Raw genomic sequence first — 15,218 nt, 5'->3', positions numbered from 1 at the left:
GGGATTACAGTTTTCTAAGACATGCCTGCAAAATGTAAGCAAGCACTTCCCACTGGAAGGGTGCACACGCATACACACGGAAGCAGCAGAATTTGTCTCACTGGGATTCACCTTCCTGGGAATACCTACACCCTTGTCCAGAAATCATTCTGTTTAATAAGGATGGATATTTTCTAAGGTCTGTCCTAGTACAATCCTTTATAAAGATAGACCTGTTTATACAGGTTTTAGGTTGGTGCTCTAAGTGGTTAGCATCACTTAAAGCATAAAAGGAGCAAGTCATTCAGCGTTGTAGGTAATTTCCAAAGCCCACGGCTCCTACTTAACCATGCAAGCTACCCCATTCATTCACCAAGAAAACCCTCAACAGCTGGGCCTGCATGGAGTGGTTATATTTCAAGGTTTTTCACAGGGGTTACAATATGACAGTCCCCACCCCAGTCAGGCACCAAGATAAAAGTAGGGACTTAAAACAATACCCCGGTTCTTCAGCCTGAGCCATCACATGCTTTCACAATCTCCTGGCCTCCCCTAGGCCCTAAGCCAGGGCTTGGGCAGAGAAATGGAGGGACAAAGAAATTACATTGCCACCTGAGAAACCTCAGAGGGGAGGACCCAGCCTTAGCCTCCCTCCTCCCAAGTGCAAAATGTGTAAACAGAGTAAACAGAAAACAAAAAAAAGTGCAGTCTAAATGGCTCCCTTTCCTGCTCCTTAGGGTTTGGGCAGAGAAAGTAAAGGAACATAGGCAAGTTGGGCTTTCATGTTGCCTCACCACTGGTTGAACTCATGGGGGTGAAGCAGGAAGGGGCCAGTTTGCCCTTAACCATATCTCTAGGGCAGTATTTATCCTTCATTTCCACAGCTGCCAGTGTCCCTAGAGTTTATCAGGTGACTTGGTTAGGGGTCAGTCTCCCTTGAGCCCAACTTACGGCTGGGACAGCCCTGTCTTTATTGATTATGTGGCGCATATATATTACTTATATAAATATTTCTCTATGTACAGGGATGAGGGTGGCTTTCACGGAGGGAGGGAGGCTGGGGGCCGCAAGGCTTCACCGCTGTTGGCGTTGTCCAGTTCAGTGCTGTCACAGTCTGAGTCCTCAGGGTTGGGAGGGCCCTGGAAAAGGCAGAAAGGCAGTGAGGTGAGACGGCATCTCTTGGCAAATCGCTTCCTTCAGAATCCACTGACATCTTTGTAGTAACAAGTTAGTGATTTTACTGTCTCTAAATTTCAGTGGTTCAGGCCATTCTCCAAGGCACCAGACTGTCAGGATTTCCCCCTGGTTGCAATTTATAGGTAGCATGCAAGCAACCTTATTAAGTACTCTAAATCTCCCAGAGTCTATCAGGTGAATATCTGCTCTTCAGTATGGGAGGGAACAGCTTCAGCTACAGAGTGACAGAGGTTAAGTACCTCTCTCTCTGGCCTGTGCATCTGTCAACCCAGTAGCCCTCAAATGATCAGGCTGTCTCCTCCCTGGTCAGTACCTGGTTGGTGTGACGTACCTGCTCCCCTCTGAGTAGGTCGTGGTGTGGGACGGGCAAGGAGCTGGGTTCTGGGCCAGTAACCACCTCAGAAGCTGGTGGGTCCAGTGGGATTTCTGAGCCCTGCGAGCACATGTCATCAGACCGTTCATCCGGCCGCTCATCTGTGTTGGTACTGCCAACTTCAGGTGTGCCACTGGGGGAAGGCTCACTAGCTGTGCCCTCCTCCCCATCCGATGGATTCTCTGAGCTGAAGGTAGATAGTGACTGGCGCATTTTCAGGCCCTGAGGCCACCTGTTTGTGGGAACAACCAGGGTCACAGCTTGACTACACCTTGCAGTGGAAAGCGAAGAATGCTGTTACCTCCTAATTCCATCACTCACCTCTGGCTTGAGGCCAGTTCCACTTCACTGTCCACCTCTCCTTCCTCTTCCTCTGATGAGATGCCGCGTTTCTGCAGGAAAGATGAGTGACTGGTCAGAGGAGGAAAGAGGTCAAGAACTCAGGATAAGGAAACATGGTTATATAGTGTTAGGAATGGCTTGAGAAAAAGAACGGAAGGTGGGAGCTACAGTGGAGAGAAGGGAAGGGGAAGAGGTCAGGCAGCATCCGTTTACCTGACTTCGGGTGACAGCAGCCCTGTACAGCAGTGCGGCTGGGGTCAAGTGCTGGGACCCAGCCCGGCTTCCTCCCCGTCCCGCCGTCCCTTCCCTTCCAGTTCCCAGCAGCCCTACACTGTCACCAGGTCCTACTGGTGGAGGCGGCTCCCCTTTGGCTCCCCCTGGTGAATCCGGGCTGGTGGAGCCAGGTGCTGAGCCCTCGCTTGGGGGCGTGTCTCCCCGGGCTGGAGGTGGTGAGCCAGGATCCCCAGCTCCCCCTGTAGCCCCCCGGCCCCGGGCTCCCAATGCTGCTGACAGCAGATCTGGCGATGATGAAGACATCTTTCGGAGCAGGAGATCATGGTGGAGCCCACGGAGGGCTGGAGGGCAGGCTTCCCAGGCTGAGGGTCCCCCGCCTAGCCCCACGGGGCTTCCTGGTCCCCCAGGTTCATGGGGTGGCACAGCTGCACGAAGCCCAGGCAGGTCCCCACAGCTGCCCTTGGCGCTGGCCTTGCGGTGACGAGTCTTGCCACGGCGACTCCGTCCTGGTGAGGGGGGGCCCTTAGCACACCCAGGAAGCCCCACCCCACTCAGGGCTGCATCTAGTTTGGGTAGCAAAGACTCAGTCTTGAGGATATCTGGCCTGGTGGGAGAGGGAAAGTGCAAGTTGGAGATTTAACACATTACTTAGGCAGTAAAAGGCACCTCTCTCCCACCTAAGTATCGTCTTCCTGGCATTCTTGAGCCCTACACCTGTCTCTCCAGCACCCCCTTGCCATTCTGGAACCGTGGCACTTGTCAACTCTGGTTGGTCCTACCTTTTGCTGTGGGGCGACAGTTTCTGTGGGACATTCCTCTTCTTGATCAGTTTCTCCATCGTGTTCCCGTGCAGCAGGCCCCGGGAAGGGTGTGACTTCAGCAGACCTGGACACCGCCGCTCTAAAGCTTGCTCCCTCCTAAAGACAAAACGCCTTAGGCATGTGACGAGGGAGCTGGGCCAAGGCTCAGTAGACTCTGGGAGTCAGGTACAGCTTCAGAAGATGGGAATTGGTGCGTGAGGGCGTGTGTGGTTACCTGAGTAGCTCCCGTTCCTTCAGCTCCAGCTGCAACATAAGGGCATTAAGTTCCATGTACAGGTTGTTGGCTCTCTCCAGTTTCCGCTCATAGTGTTCCCTAATGTCCAGGGCATGTCTGAAATGGGTAGAAGTGTTCAGAGGTGAGCTGGCTTCATCTGCTGCCATCATTTATCCCAGTCTCTGGGAACCGCTCTACCAGCCCTGCAGTTGGTGAAGTCACCTTGCCAAACACAGCACGCACCTGAGCTCCTCCCTCCTCCGCATCACCAGCTCCTCTTCTAGGCGGTGCAGACAGGTCCCTTCTGACTTAATTTTTTCAAAATGCAGCTTTACCTCTTCACGCCACTCTGCCTGGGGGTGGAGAGACATTTCGCAGTGAGGGACATCCCTTTACCTGTCACACCTGTAGGTGCCTGTGCTGCTGCAGACTGTGGTGTGTGGCAGCAAAAAGGATTGGGGCACGGGATCAACCAAGACAGGTCCCAGCCCTTCAAGAGCTGATCTACCCATCCCCAGCCACCCTTCTTCCCAGCCTCCCCTCAAAGGGTATCATTATCTCTGCAAAGAGAGGGAGCCGGGGCATTCATCTTCCTCTCCACAGCACACCTGGGACTTAAAGTAAGTCTCCTGGGGTGTGGAGAGTACGTCGGCTGAGGCAATGTCCAGATGCAGCAGGATCTGTCGGAATGATGGGCGGTTTCGTGGTTTGCTGTTCCTAGATGGAATAAAGTTTGGGGGCGGGGAGGAGGCATTTCAGGAAGGAATTAGAGCACCCTTTCCCAAAGTGTGTCCTGGTCCTGGAGAATCCAACCCTAGAATGTTTGCTGTGACAAAAGGATTCCCTGGTCAACTAGCCAGGACATGTTACAAGCTGTCTGTAGTATGTCAAAGTCCTGCAGTAAGGAAACCTATTTAATCCTATCTTGCAACTTGTTTGCCAAAACAAACCTTTTTGAGTAACTCCATTAAAAAAACACTTTGGGAAATGGCTTAGTGAAAAATTAGAAATCTCCCACCTTCCTCCACGGTCTAGGTTCCAAACAAGGATGCAGGGCCCTGGCCTTCCACGGAGTGTCCTGAGGCAGTCTACTTGAGGTCTAGCCAGCCGTGCTTAGCGGCTGTGCTGGGCCTGCACTGGCACTTCATAAGCACCCTCTCTATCAGATGCTGCTGTCCCTATTTTGCAGATAAGGAAACAGGTCACACACACCCCTGCAGACTACTGGTCTCCCCAGCTCCTCTCAGTTCTTTATCCTAGCGCCCCTGATCCACACTCTGAGTCCTAGGGTCTTGGAGAGCCGTATCTGGGAGCCCAGTTCCCCTTTCCCTGTTGAGGATTCTGGGCCTGGATGCCTGGATCCTGGGTGCTGGCTAACCATCATCCATACTCCCTTGCTTCCCAGGTGGTCCTTACCAGCACTGGCGAAGCAGGATTTTGAAGCCGTCTGGGCAGCTGGAGGGCACAGGTAGATGGAGACTGTTGCTTCCCACACCCCAGATGATGGCTGAGGAATCTACGTCTTTGTAGGGGATCTCACCAGTCAGCAGCTCCCACAGCACCACGCCAAAGGACCTAGGGATGAGAGGGGACAGCACTTTGGAGGAGGCCCTCCTCCAGAGGCCCTGCTCACTGCAGGCTCATCTCACTTGCACTCAGGCCCTGGAACAACCCTCTCCCCACCCACCGCTGGCCACCTGCCACCTTCAGTCCTCAACCTGGCCCTCACCAGATGTCAACCTTCTCAGACACAGGTTCGTTGCGGATCACTTCAGGGGCCATCCAGGCTACTGTCCCTGCAAAGGACATCTTGGTGCTCTTGTCACTCAGCTCCTTGGAAGTGCCAAAATCGGAGATCTTCACCACATCGTCGTAGGTGATTAGCATGCTGGTAAAGAGTGTAGTCAGCTGGGGTCCGCGCCCCTCCACGCGCCTCCTCTAGCTGCAGCAACTCTTACTGTTTGAAGTCGTTTGGGACACCCGGAAATGGAGGGCTTACCACAGCCTTCTCAAGATAGGGCTGTCACTTGGGAAGGGTTTCTGACATGGCCATGTGGACTTTAGGACAGGGTCTGAAAGCAGGGAGATGGCCACACTGCCCTGGGTGGGGACACCTATGGGAGACTGCACAGGCGCTTCTCCCTGCTCGCTCGCTTACTCACTTGGGGGACTTGAGGTCCCGATGGATAATCTTGTGCAGGTGCAGGTAGTTCATGCCGCCGGCGATGCCCATGGACCAGTCAACCAGCAAGGAGGGCGTGACGGGGCGGCCAGCCCGCAGCACCTCGTACAGCTGGCCCTGGGCGCAGAACTCCATGAGGATGCAGTAGCAGGGAGCCTGGGTGCACACACCCCTGGGGGCCGAACACAGTGGGATGAAGGCCTCAGCCATCCCAACAGCCCTGTGCTTCACACCTGGTACCCCCTTCCCAACTGTGCCATTTTGATACCCACTTCAGGAAGATCCCTTGCTACCCAAGTAGGTCTCTGCCCTCAGAAGAGTGCGCTGAGGGGAGAGTACCACGGCCCCTGCCCTGGACCTTACTTGAAGGTGATGATGTTTGGGTGCTTCAGCTTTCGCAGGTGCTTGATGTCAGTTTCCTTCAGGTCCCGCACCTTCTTCACAGCCACCTCCTCCCCATGGAAGCGCCCCAGGAAGACGGCGCCCTGGGCCCCTGAGCCCACCCACTGCAGGTCCAGGATTTCCTCAAAGGGGACCTCCCAAAGGTCTGTGGACAGGAGGCACAGTGCCATAGGCTCAGAGAGCCACACTCAGGGCCTTGGGGTGGTCAGGCACTGGGGAAAGCCTGGGGTTGGCTGAAATGACTCAAAGAGGGTGAGGTAGAAAAGCAGCTAAAACAGGCCAAGAAGGTTAGATTTGAGGGGATGGAGGAAATGAAGAGGTGGCCTAAAATAAAGCTGGGGACTCAGCAGCTGATGGACAAATAAGGGGCGGGGGCTGGGCTCGGGGGGATGAAAGGGTCATCGGGCGACTTTGGTGCGGCTGTCCAAACACATCTCGGGCTCAGGGAGACGGGAAAGGGCCCCCTTATGGACACAGCCTACCTTCCTGCTGCTGCTTGTGCTCCGTGGAGTAGGCTTTGCCGATCATGGTCCACACAGGGCGCAGGCAGCCGAAGAGGCCCTCCAGGAAGCCGCTGCCGCTCTGGCACTGGAGCCGTACCTCATCCGCTCGGACCCTGGACGCCCGACTCTCAGGGGACCCAGTGGCTCCCCCTGGGCCCCCTGCATCCTGCTCGTGGAGCTGCAGGACACTGTTGGCAAAAGGCTCAGGGGGCGGCTCTCCACCTGGGGAGGGGCTGGGCCCGCCCCCGCCCTGACCCCCGAGTGGCACTACGTCTCGGAGTACACACTGGGTGGGCGTCAGGTCCTTCTCGGGGGTGCAGTCGGAAGTGTCTGGGTCCAGCTTGCGCATGGATGCCTCGCTTAGGGTGGACACGAAACCCCCAAAGGAAGGGGAGGGTGTGCGGGTCTCATGGAGGCAGGCCATGGCCTCTGGGCCCCAGTGTGGTGGTAAGCGGTGGGCCCTGTGGAAAAAGAGGGAGGAGCTGTCAAAGCCCCAGGTGCCCAGCTCAGGTACATAGAGGCAGAGGCACAAGTTGGGGAGCTGGGCACACAAGAACACTCCTAGAAGTAACACATATTTTAGCTTCAGGTACCCATCTTCCTCCAAGTTTCAGCTGGGACCCATCTTGGGGAACCTGATACACAGGCTTCCTCTCTAGCATCTATTAGTAACATAAGTCTTCCTTCAGTTCAGTTCAGTTCAGTTCACTCAGTCATGTCTGACTCTTCGCGACCCCATGAATCACAGCACGCCAGGCCTCCCTGTCCATCACCAGCTCCCGGAGTCTTCCTTACTCAGGTATATAGGCAACATACCTAAGTATCACTCTCAGGCGGATACAGCTAACAGCCCTGCTCAGGTAGATACTGGGGAAGTATGTCCCAATCTCAAGTATGGTAACAGACTAGATCCCTTCTCCCTGTAAGAGTGCTGTAACTCACCTCTGGAAAACATGTTTCTTTCACTTGAGGCTCACATGCACACGAGTGTTGTATTAGGGTCTTTCAGATACACAACTTTTACTTTGAGTCTCAATCTTACACATGTTAACAGTACATGCAGGCCTCCCTCACACCGAAGCAAAGACAGATGACACTGCTCAGACTCTGCCGCTCAGGCACTCTCAATGACATTTCCACCCCTCCTGTGTACATGTGATACACCTGGGCCTCACACTCATGTACTCGATATGTGATCCTGCTGAGAGTCTTATCCTAAGGCACACTCAAGGCTCACAACTGGGTCTCTCAGGTGCTCACAGCTACACACCTGGGCTGATCCAAGCAACAGCTGATCAGCTCTGTGCCCAGCACAGACACAGAGGGAAAAAGGTAGAACTGTCCGAGGAGGAGGCAGAAGCTGTCAGGGCAGGCTGTGTAGCCTGCTCGCTTGGTCCCCCCTCTCCACCATCCCCCCACCTTGTCCCTCCCATTAGTCCAGCTGCTCCCTCAGGGCTCACTTAGAGAAGGGCCTATCTCCTTTCCTCTTCATTACTCTGTCCCCTACTACCTAGCTTTCCAATCAATGGAGATTTGTCCCAATTGATAGCTGACCTCAGCCAAGCTGTATCTGAGCCTTGATTTCTCCAACTGCACAAAAGGACAGACTAGCTATCGTTCAGGCACAGCAGATTTTTCAGCCTGACGGAAGTCATCTCATCTCCCATCTCCCACATCATCTTACCAGTTACCAGATTCTGAGAGGTAGGGATTTCGGAGGCCAAAATGCCTCTCTTAACACTACTCAGTATAGTAGCGTCCCTCCTTGACCCCTTGCACCGGAGCTTCTGAGTCACTACTGGAGAGGGGTGGCAGGAATCTACAATAAAAAGGACTCCCTGGGTGGGGATGTATGCACAGAGAGGCTTGGCACCTCTGATGGGCTCAGCTCTTGTAACAATTTCCAGGCCTCTCAAATACCTAAGTGTTTAACAAGCACCTGAGGTGATTCTTATGCCTGGCACATCGGTAAAGACCAGAACCAATGCCTTACTAATTTCTCCTCTATTCCACATTACTGCCTTAATCCAGGCCTCAGTAGCTGTCACGTGACCTAGGACAACTGCCCCTTGAATGGTCTCCAAGTTCTTCCAAGATCCCCCTCCACCCCATTCTCCACCCACCCTTTAGAAGGGTCTTTCTAAAGCACAAATTGGCCTTTTGGAGCTCCCCTTTTCTTCAAACCCTCTAGTAGCCCCTCCTTGGTCCTGTAGCCTCACCTCCATGCTCTTGGCCCCTCCCCAGCCTCATCTTCCATTGCTGTTCGTACCCAGGCCCTACTGAACTGAGCCTGTTCCCAAGGTTCATCAGGTGTTTGGGCCAGGGCACCTAATGAGAATGGCTCACACTTATGGAAAGCTGCCGCCCATATTAGCCTCTGTTATAGGTCCATTAGCTTATTTAATCCTAAAATCTCTTAAATTAGGCGTCTAAGTTACTCTCATTTAACAGAGGTATTAGAGGTCTTAAATAACCTGTCCTAAGTACTTCAGCTAGGATGAGGCTCCAGCTCAGTGCCCAGTCGTTCTCAGTCTGGAAGGCGCTTCTCACATACCATCTGTTGTCCTCCAAGTTTCACTTCATCCTGGAAGTGCCCCCCCTCCCCATGCTCTGAGTTAATGTCCAGTCTGAGCTGTGCTTCCTGCATTATGGCTCCCACCATCCTGGAGGCACAGTACAGTCGGGCGTCCTTTGAGAGCCTGTACTCCTGAGAGTGACGACGCCACACGGGATCCCAGGGCTTCCAACAGCATCCAGAGCGCATGAAGGTGCCCAGTTAGGTGCAACCACTGTTCTATGCATCCGAGGATCGTCCTAAGGACCACATGTACTAGCTCCCTCACTCCTCAGAACTCTCCAGGGAAGGAGGTATTATTATAGGTCTCTTTACACTCTTGAGAAAACCGAGGCTCAGAAAGATGAAATCCCAGCCTCCGGACCCCCAACATATCCTGCGAGATAACGGCGGCTTCAAGGAGTGAGATGCACATAGTAAGACAAACGACAGGCCAAGCAACGTGCCAATTCGCTGGAGAACGTCCGCGGGAGGACCCGAGGGCTTTTGCCTGTGCCTCCTCAAGCCGGCCGCCCCTTTGGGGCCGCTGAGAACGAAGGCTGGGGCTCCCGGCACTCCGCCCGGGCGGGTCTGCGGGGAGGGCTGGCGGGACTGGGGCGCTCAGACAGCTAGAAGCCAGAGTGAGGGCGGTTCGCAGCGGAGAGGAAGGGGTTACGGCCCCAGCGCCCCCTCCCCCTTCCCGACCTCCTTCCTGGCCGTCACGTGGAAAGGAGCTGGGGGCGGGGCGGGGGCCCGGCCGTGAGAGGAGGGTGTCCGGGAGGGGACGCAGCGGGTTGGGGGAAGAGCTGGGCGCTGCGGCGTAACCATGACGACTGGACCCGAGGCGGCGCGTGAAGTCACCGGGACAAGATTAGCCCGGAGTCACGTGAGCGGCGACCGCGGGGGTGGGGCCGCGCCAGGGCCCCGCCCCTGACCTGGGCTGGCCCACGTGCTGGTTGCGGGCTCGCAGGCAGGGACCACCGACCAGAGCCAGCCACCGCCTCTGCGTCCCGTCTTCCCCATGTCCACCCCCGTCCCCGAGTGCAGCGGAGAGAGAGCTGTGGTGGTGAAGAGAGGGGACTTGGGTCGGCATTGGGGGTGCGGTGCCATAGAGAAAGCAGGAAATGGGAAAACGGGGAGACTGGACAGGAGAAAGGGCGAAAGGCAGACCAGAAAAGGAGGGCCTGTCTAGCTGAGAAACAGAAGAGCGTGAAACACTGGGAGAGGCAGTCCTAAGAAGGATGGGCTGAAAAACTGATTTGGGAAGCAAAGGACACGGAAAAAGGAGCTGAATGAAAGGGGATTGAAAAACAGGAGATCTGTGCCCTCCCTGATTCCTTTCGTATTTAGAAGCTGAGTTCTGAGTAGGTACAACACCTGGCTTTGTAAAGGAATTTTTCAGCTTTCATCTGGTGTTTGGCAACCAGGAGGCTTAGGCATAGAGAGGGTGACACGCTCCACGACACTTGAAGCCGATCTTCCCTCCAGCTGCCCAGGCCTCCCCAGGGGCCCCTCCTGTATCCAGGGCCGGCAGCTGGGGAGAGAGAGAAGCCATTTCACCTGTTTGTCTTTTCGGGCAGTGGAAGAAGCTGAAGAAGTAGTGGATGGGACCAAAGAAAAGGGAGAGAACCTAGCCAGGCTCAACCCACCCTTTCCTGGTTCTCAGGCTAATGACAGCTCTTCCAGATTGACCTGAAGGAGTGAGTGTGGTGTGCACGTGCGTGTGTGTGGTGAGGGGAGTGGAGGTGGCGGAGCTGAGGCCCCAGGGAATTCTAGTGAAGGAGAGATTCCTCTCTCCTGGCCCACACCCTCTCTGTGTCCTTTATCTCTGACCTGCCAGCTGTGTCCCACTGCCCCCCAGCTGGGCCCTGGCGCCGAGGCTTTGGAGGGGGATATCACGGCTAGGAGCCCCTGGCCCAGACACCCGGTCACCCGGGGGGAGGGGAGCTGTCTCCCTGGCCATCAATTATGCAGAGTGTGGGGGAAGGGCTGGGATGTGACGGGAGCGGGTGGACCTGTCAGTCATTCTGTCACCCATGTTTATCAAATGCTCACAGTGCAGAATTCTGCTTCAGATTGGGTATGGGGCAGAGTGGCCCGTAAATTATGCAAAAGAGGCTCTGTGGGCACCGGGGAGGGGGGGCCCCAGATCAGTTTCAGGTACCAGATTCTCTGTTTGCTGGTGGTACTGTGGGGGCAGGGAGTACCCCCCCCCCAACCTTGGTTCTCCTGCCTGAAAGGCTGGAGGCCTGTGGCAAGGCAACCCTTTAAGTCCTTTCTCTCTCCCTCCTGTTTAACAGCAGAATGTCAACGCCAGGCTGCTTGTCTGGCTGTCTTGGGGGTTCAGTTGAGAGGCCAGGCCATCTGTCTAAGTCTTGGGCTCCCATAATGAGCCCTCGCCACTGTCTTGGACTCTGTTTTGCACTCAGGAAAGGGAGGAAGATTCCCCATCTCTCTTGAGTGGGGGTGTAAGGAATGTCTTCCCAGGGAAAGGAGCCCCAAGACACTCCTGAGAGAATAAAGGACTCTAACCCCTCCTGGCCAAGGGTCCTGGCGCCAGGGTTATTCTCAGCTGGAAAGAACTGTAGCTTGTCTGTTGTGTCCTCCTGAGGGGGGAATGCTTTCCCCTGAGAGCCAGGGTAAAACTGGAGATCACCCCTATCTCCAGGCCCCCAGGCTCACACAGGTCCAGCCCCTAAACCTCTAGCCAGCACCACTTCTTCCGGTAGAGTGGGTACCGAAAGGGCTGGGAGGGAGCAGTACTACTTAGGAAAAAAGGAACCAGCTTTGGATTTGGAGAGATCAGAACTAGAACCTTGGTTTTGCCACGAATTAGTTTAAGGACCATAATCCCTCTGAGATTCCCACCCCTACCTTATGGGGTAGTGAGGGCTAAGTAAGATGATGTAGGGAATGCCATGAGCACAGTGCCAGGCTCCTGGCTTTGTCTTTCTGGTTGGCTGGACACCAGGTCTTTGTAGATTCTGGAGTCTGGAGAGGCCGTCTCTTCTCTCTGGTCAGAAGGGAGACTTGGGTCTCCAACCTTCTATTTCCCCAGGACACAACTTGTTTTCAGGTCCCAGGGGAACCAGGTCCCAAAGGCAGTGGTGTGCTAGAGGCCCCCCGTCCTTCCTCTGCAAATCCTTATGTCCCACCTCCTCTGAACTGAGGGGGAAGGCCTCCTTCTCTGCACCCTGTCGTCACCCCATGGCTCTCGTGGCCCAGGATCACCCCTCAGCCCTACCGTTAAGATGTGAGGGGAAGGGGAGGCAAACAGCAAGGTATGGTGGCTCATAGGGGTCCCTGCTACTCAGGACTTCAGGTGAGCCTGGAAGAAGTTCTGTGTATTTTTAACAAATTGTTCCTGAGCCGGGTGCTATTGAAAAAGATATGGAAGGACAGATAGAAATGTATAACCATTGCTAAGTAGATGGAATTGTGGGTATTTTTATTAAGAAATTTAAAAACCTATTTTAAGTTGAAAAAGAAGAAATGAAAATTACAGAATGCCTATTATTGATTTCTGTCACCCAGCCTTGGACAGTAAGACAGGGAGGGAACATGGATGACCTGAGAAGCAGAGTGGTCTGGTTGAGGGCCTGCCTCTGCTCTTGACCACAGTCTCCAGCTGGGTGACCTGGACTACGAGACTTTTTTTTGGCCGCGTGGCATGAGGCGTGTGGGATCTTAGTTTCCTGACCAGGGACTGAACTTGTGCCTCCTGTATTGGGAGCGTGGAGTCTTGACCACTGGACCATCTGCAAAGTCCCTGCCTGAGACTTAACAAACCTCAGTTTCTTCATCTCTAAATGGGGGCTCACTAATTCACACGGTGGCAATGCAAGCTATTATGAGGGTAAGAACACAGGCTCTGGGTCAGACAGACCTGGATTCAAATCCTAAACTCTTTGGCCACTGATTTTTTGATTTTGAACAGATTACTTAACTTCTTTAAGTTTCAGTTTCCTCATCCCTAAAATAGAGATGATGATCACACTACCTCTCAGTATTGTTATGAGTGGTATTGAGATAATCCAAATAAAGTTCGTGGGCCTGTTACCTGGCATACAGGAAGCTCCCTATAAACATTAGCATATGGAAAGGACCTAACAAGCAGCAGTAGGTTTTTATAAATGGTGTCCCTTCCCTTCTTTCCCCTGTCTGCCTCCTCAAAGCAAGAGGCAGCGGGGAAGGTACAGATGGAGAGTTGGGTAAACATAGGGGATAGAAAAGGGAGTAAGGAGAGAAGGAACCAGAGGAAGATCCTTAGTCTACTCTGGAGTAAGCGCCCCTGCCTCCTCATCACCTTTCCCCAACACACAGCTGCCCCTAGTTCTTCTGGGAGCAAATGAAGCAGACAGACCAGTGTCTGTGGCCAGCTATCGTGAAGCTCCTGTGTCCCCTGCTGGTGTCATTTCCATACTATTCTCTGTTCTGCCCCAACAGGGACTCCTGAAAGGGTTGATTCCCTAATCCTTTCTCCCAGCCCAGCAGGGCAAGGTGGGACTGCCTGTGCTAAGTCACAGGGCGAGTCCATGTAGTGGGTACTAGAATTTAGGGTCCTCTTCCTGGCAAAGCCAGAGTAGCACATCATCACCTCTCGGGGAGGAACCTACAAACAGCAGTTGGATTTTAGACGGGTTCTGCCTTCCTTAGCTGGAAGGACACCCAAGAAGTCCTGAGCCACTTCTTTATGTAAACTTGACTCTCCTGCCTGTAACTGGGTTGAATTACAGGGTGGATATTTAGTTGCTTGTTTTCACAAGTGCTGGAGTTAGTGTCTCACACCATTGGTCATCCCAGCATCCCGCAGTCCCTATAGTGAGTGAGTGGATGGGCTGCCCGGCTGGAGAGCGCAGAATTTTTTTCCACCCTTAAGTGTGAGATAGGACAGAGCAGGTCCTTAAGCTTCAGAGAAACTTCAGTGTCTGGACAGGAAGACCCAGGGCTTTTACTCAGGTCCTTTCCTTCCTGAATCCCTGCTACTTGCCTTCCCTAGGTATGACCCTCTGGCTGAAACAGCAGAACTCTCAAAGCCATGGAGTCCATTCTGTGAGCTGGAAGGGAAATGGTGTTTAGAGGGAGGCACTGACTGTGGCTTGAGAGGACCCTGAGTGCAGGAGAGACCTCGTGTGCACCCCTTCCTAAGGCCCTGACCCACTCTCCTCCCAAGAGGGAGCTAAACGGTGGGACTTTTCCTTCAGTTCTAAGGGACACCCCACTATTTCCTTCCATTGTCCATGCACACTCTGACCTCTTAGCCAAAGCCGTGGTTAGAGGAGTTTTAACTCTGTGGAAAGGATTCTTGCTTATTTTTAGGCCAAGGAGTTTAAAGAGTGTGTAGGGAAAAGGGAGGAGGTTCATGAAAGGCCTGGGCTGGGGAAATGGGTTAGAGGAGCCAGAGCAGATGGAGAGATGGAGAAGGGAGAAAGCCATATATGGATGGGGGAGGGGAAGATGACCATCACCTGGGCATCCAGGAACAGGTGCTGTCTGCCTATAATCCTCAGGTCCAGCCTGCAAAGTGTGCCTGTGCGCGCGCAAGGGGTGGGGAGGGGGAGTGAGGGGCCTATGAGGCCTTGTCCTTCCTTTCCTTTCCTGTGGGGCCGAAACTCTTCCTCCTCCTCCTTCCCATTCCCTCTTCCTGAGGGTGAGTGGGAGGAGAGGAAGATGTTCTCTTGCCCGCTGTCCTTTAAGTCTGTCCCCCAATCATCCCCCTACCCCCACCCCATACACTCCTTTCCAGCTTTGGAGGCCCTTCACCTCCAAGCTGGGCCGCGGCGTCCCTCGGCTCGGCTCCCCTCCTTCCCATCCCCACAGGCGGCGGGTCCAGGTCCCCAGTTCCTCCATCCCGTCTCAGCATCCCCGCGCCACCCTCCCCACACCCCTCCACATCTTGCGTCCCGACCCTCCCTGGGACCTGGATCCCAGGACCCAGACCCATCCCTGCCCCCCACCCTCCACAACTCGGCCCGGCTCTCACCTCGGGGGCTCCGCGGCCGCAGCACAAAAGGCGGCGCTGCTGCAGCTCGGCTCCGGATGCTGCTCCCGCCTCCTCCTCCTTCTCCTCCTCCTTCCCGCCTCCCCCCGCTGCCCTCGACCGGACCAGGGGCGCCGTCACAGGCGATGCTCGTGAGGTGTCCGGGTGCACGGGTGTGTCAGTTCCAGCTTTCTCCCCCCACCCCCCGACCCCAAACCCCGTCCTCACACGGCTTGAACTCCCGCTCCTTCCGAGGCCCCCGCCCCAGGCCCCCCGGGACGGACACGCCCTGAGCGGGGGATGCTGCGCTGGAGCCACGGCCTCTTAAAGGAGCCCGCTGCTGCCATCCGGCACGCTCCAGGCTAGTCCCTGGCCCGTCTGGTCCTCGCACCTCCCTGCTGGCGGTGACCTGGAGCGATCCCACCCCCGACCTTAAG

At 54.9% G+C, this 15,218-nt stretch overlaps 1 protein-coding gene across 5 annotated transcripts; it reads right to left on the bottom strand.

Annotated features, from left to right (window-relative positions):
- Positions 1–371: 371 nt before the first annotated feature.
- MAP3K12 (mitogen-activated protein kinase kinase kinase 12) lies at positions 372–14,984 on the bottom strand. Of its 5 annotated transcripts, XM_059886181.1 has the most exons (15): positions 14,270–14,500; positions 6,535–6,708; positions 6,227–6,435; positions 5,706–5,889; positions 5,323–5,514; positions 4,890–5,048; positions 4,577–4,735; positions 3,769–3,877; positions 3,404–3,513; positions 3,161–3,277; positions 2,905–3,042; positions 2,105–2,729; positions 1,871–1,941; positions 1,508–1,781; positions 372–1,118 (listed from the first exon to the last, which is right to left on the bottom strand). In XM_059886181.1, the coding sequence occupies exons 1-15, from the start codon at positions 14,275–14,277 to the stop codon at positions 1,020–1,022; spliced, it is 2,628 nt and encodes an 875-aa protein (XP_059742164.1). In that variant the 5' UTR covers positions 14,278–14,500; the 3' UTR covers positions 372–1,019. The 5 variants fall into 5 exon arrangements, with proteins under 5 accessions (XP_059742164.1, XP_024847229.1, XP_059742163.1 ...); XM_024991461.2 differs by lacking the exon at positions 14,270–14,500 and adding an exon at positions 14,785–14,984 and having other exon boundaries at positions 6,227–6,708; XM_059886180.1 differs by having other exon boundaries at positions 6,227–6,708.
- Positions 14,985–15,218: the final 234 nt, after the last annotated feature.

The sequence above is a fragment of the Bos taurus genome, chromosome 5 (assembly GCF_002263795.3).
Source record: "Bos taurus isolate L1 Dominette 01449 registration number 42190680 breed Hereford chromosome 5, ARS-UCD2.0, whole genome shotgun sequence".
Taxonomy (NCBI): Eukaryota; Metazoa; Chordata; class Mammalia; order Artiodactyla; family Bovidae; genus Bos; species Bos taurus.
The sequence above is the reverse complement of the archived record's forward strand: the minus strand, read 5'-3'. Positions and strand labels throughout refer to the sequence as shown.

Bases quoted from the DNA above. Each gene is read 5' to 3' on its own strand.
- MAP3K12 (XM_059886180.1), bottom strand. The intron at 5,049-5,322 runs GTGAGTAAGCGA...ACTCTTTACCAG, and splicing joins CGGGACCTCAAGTCCCCCAA to CATGCTAATCACCTACGACG. The intron at 1,119-1,507 runs GTACGTCACACC...TGCCTTTTCCAG, and splicing joins ACCTACTCAGAGGGGAGCAG to GGCCCTCCCAACCCTGAGGA.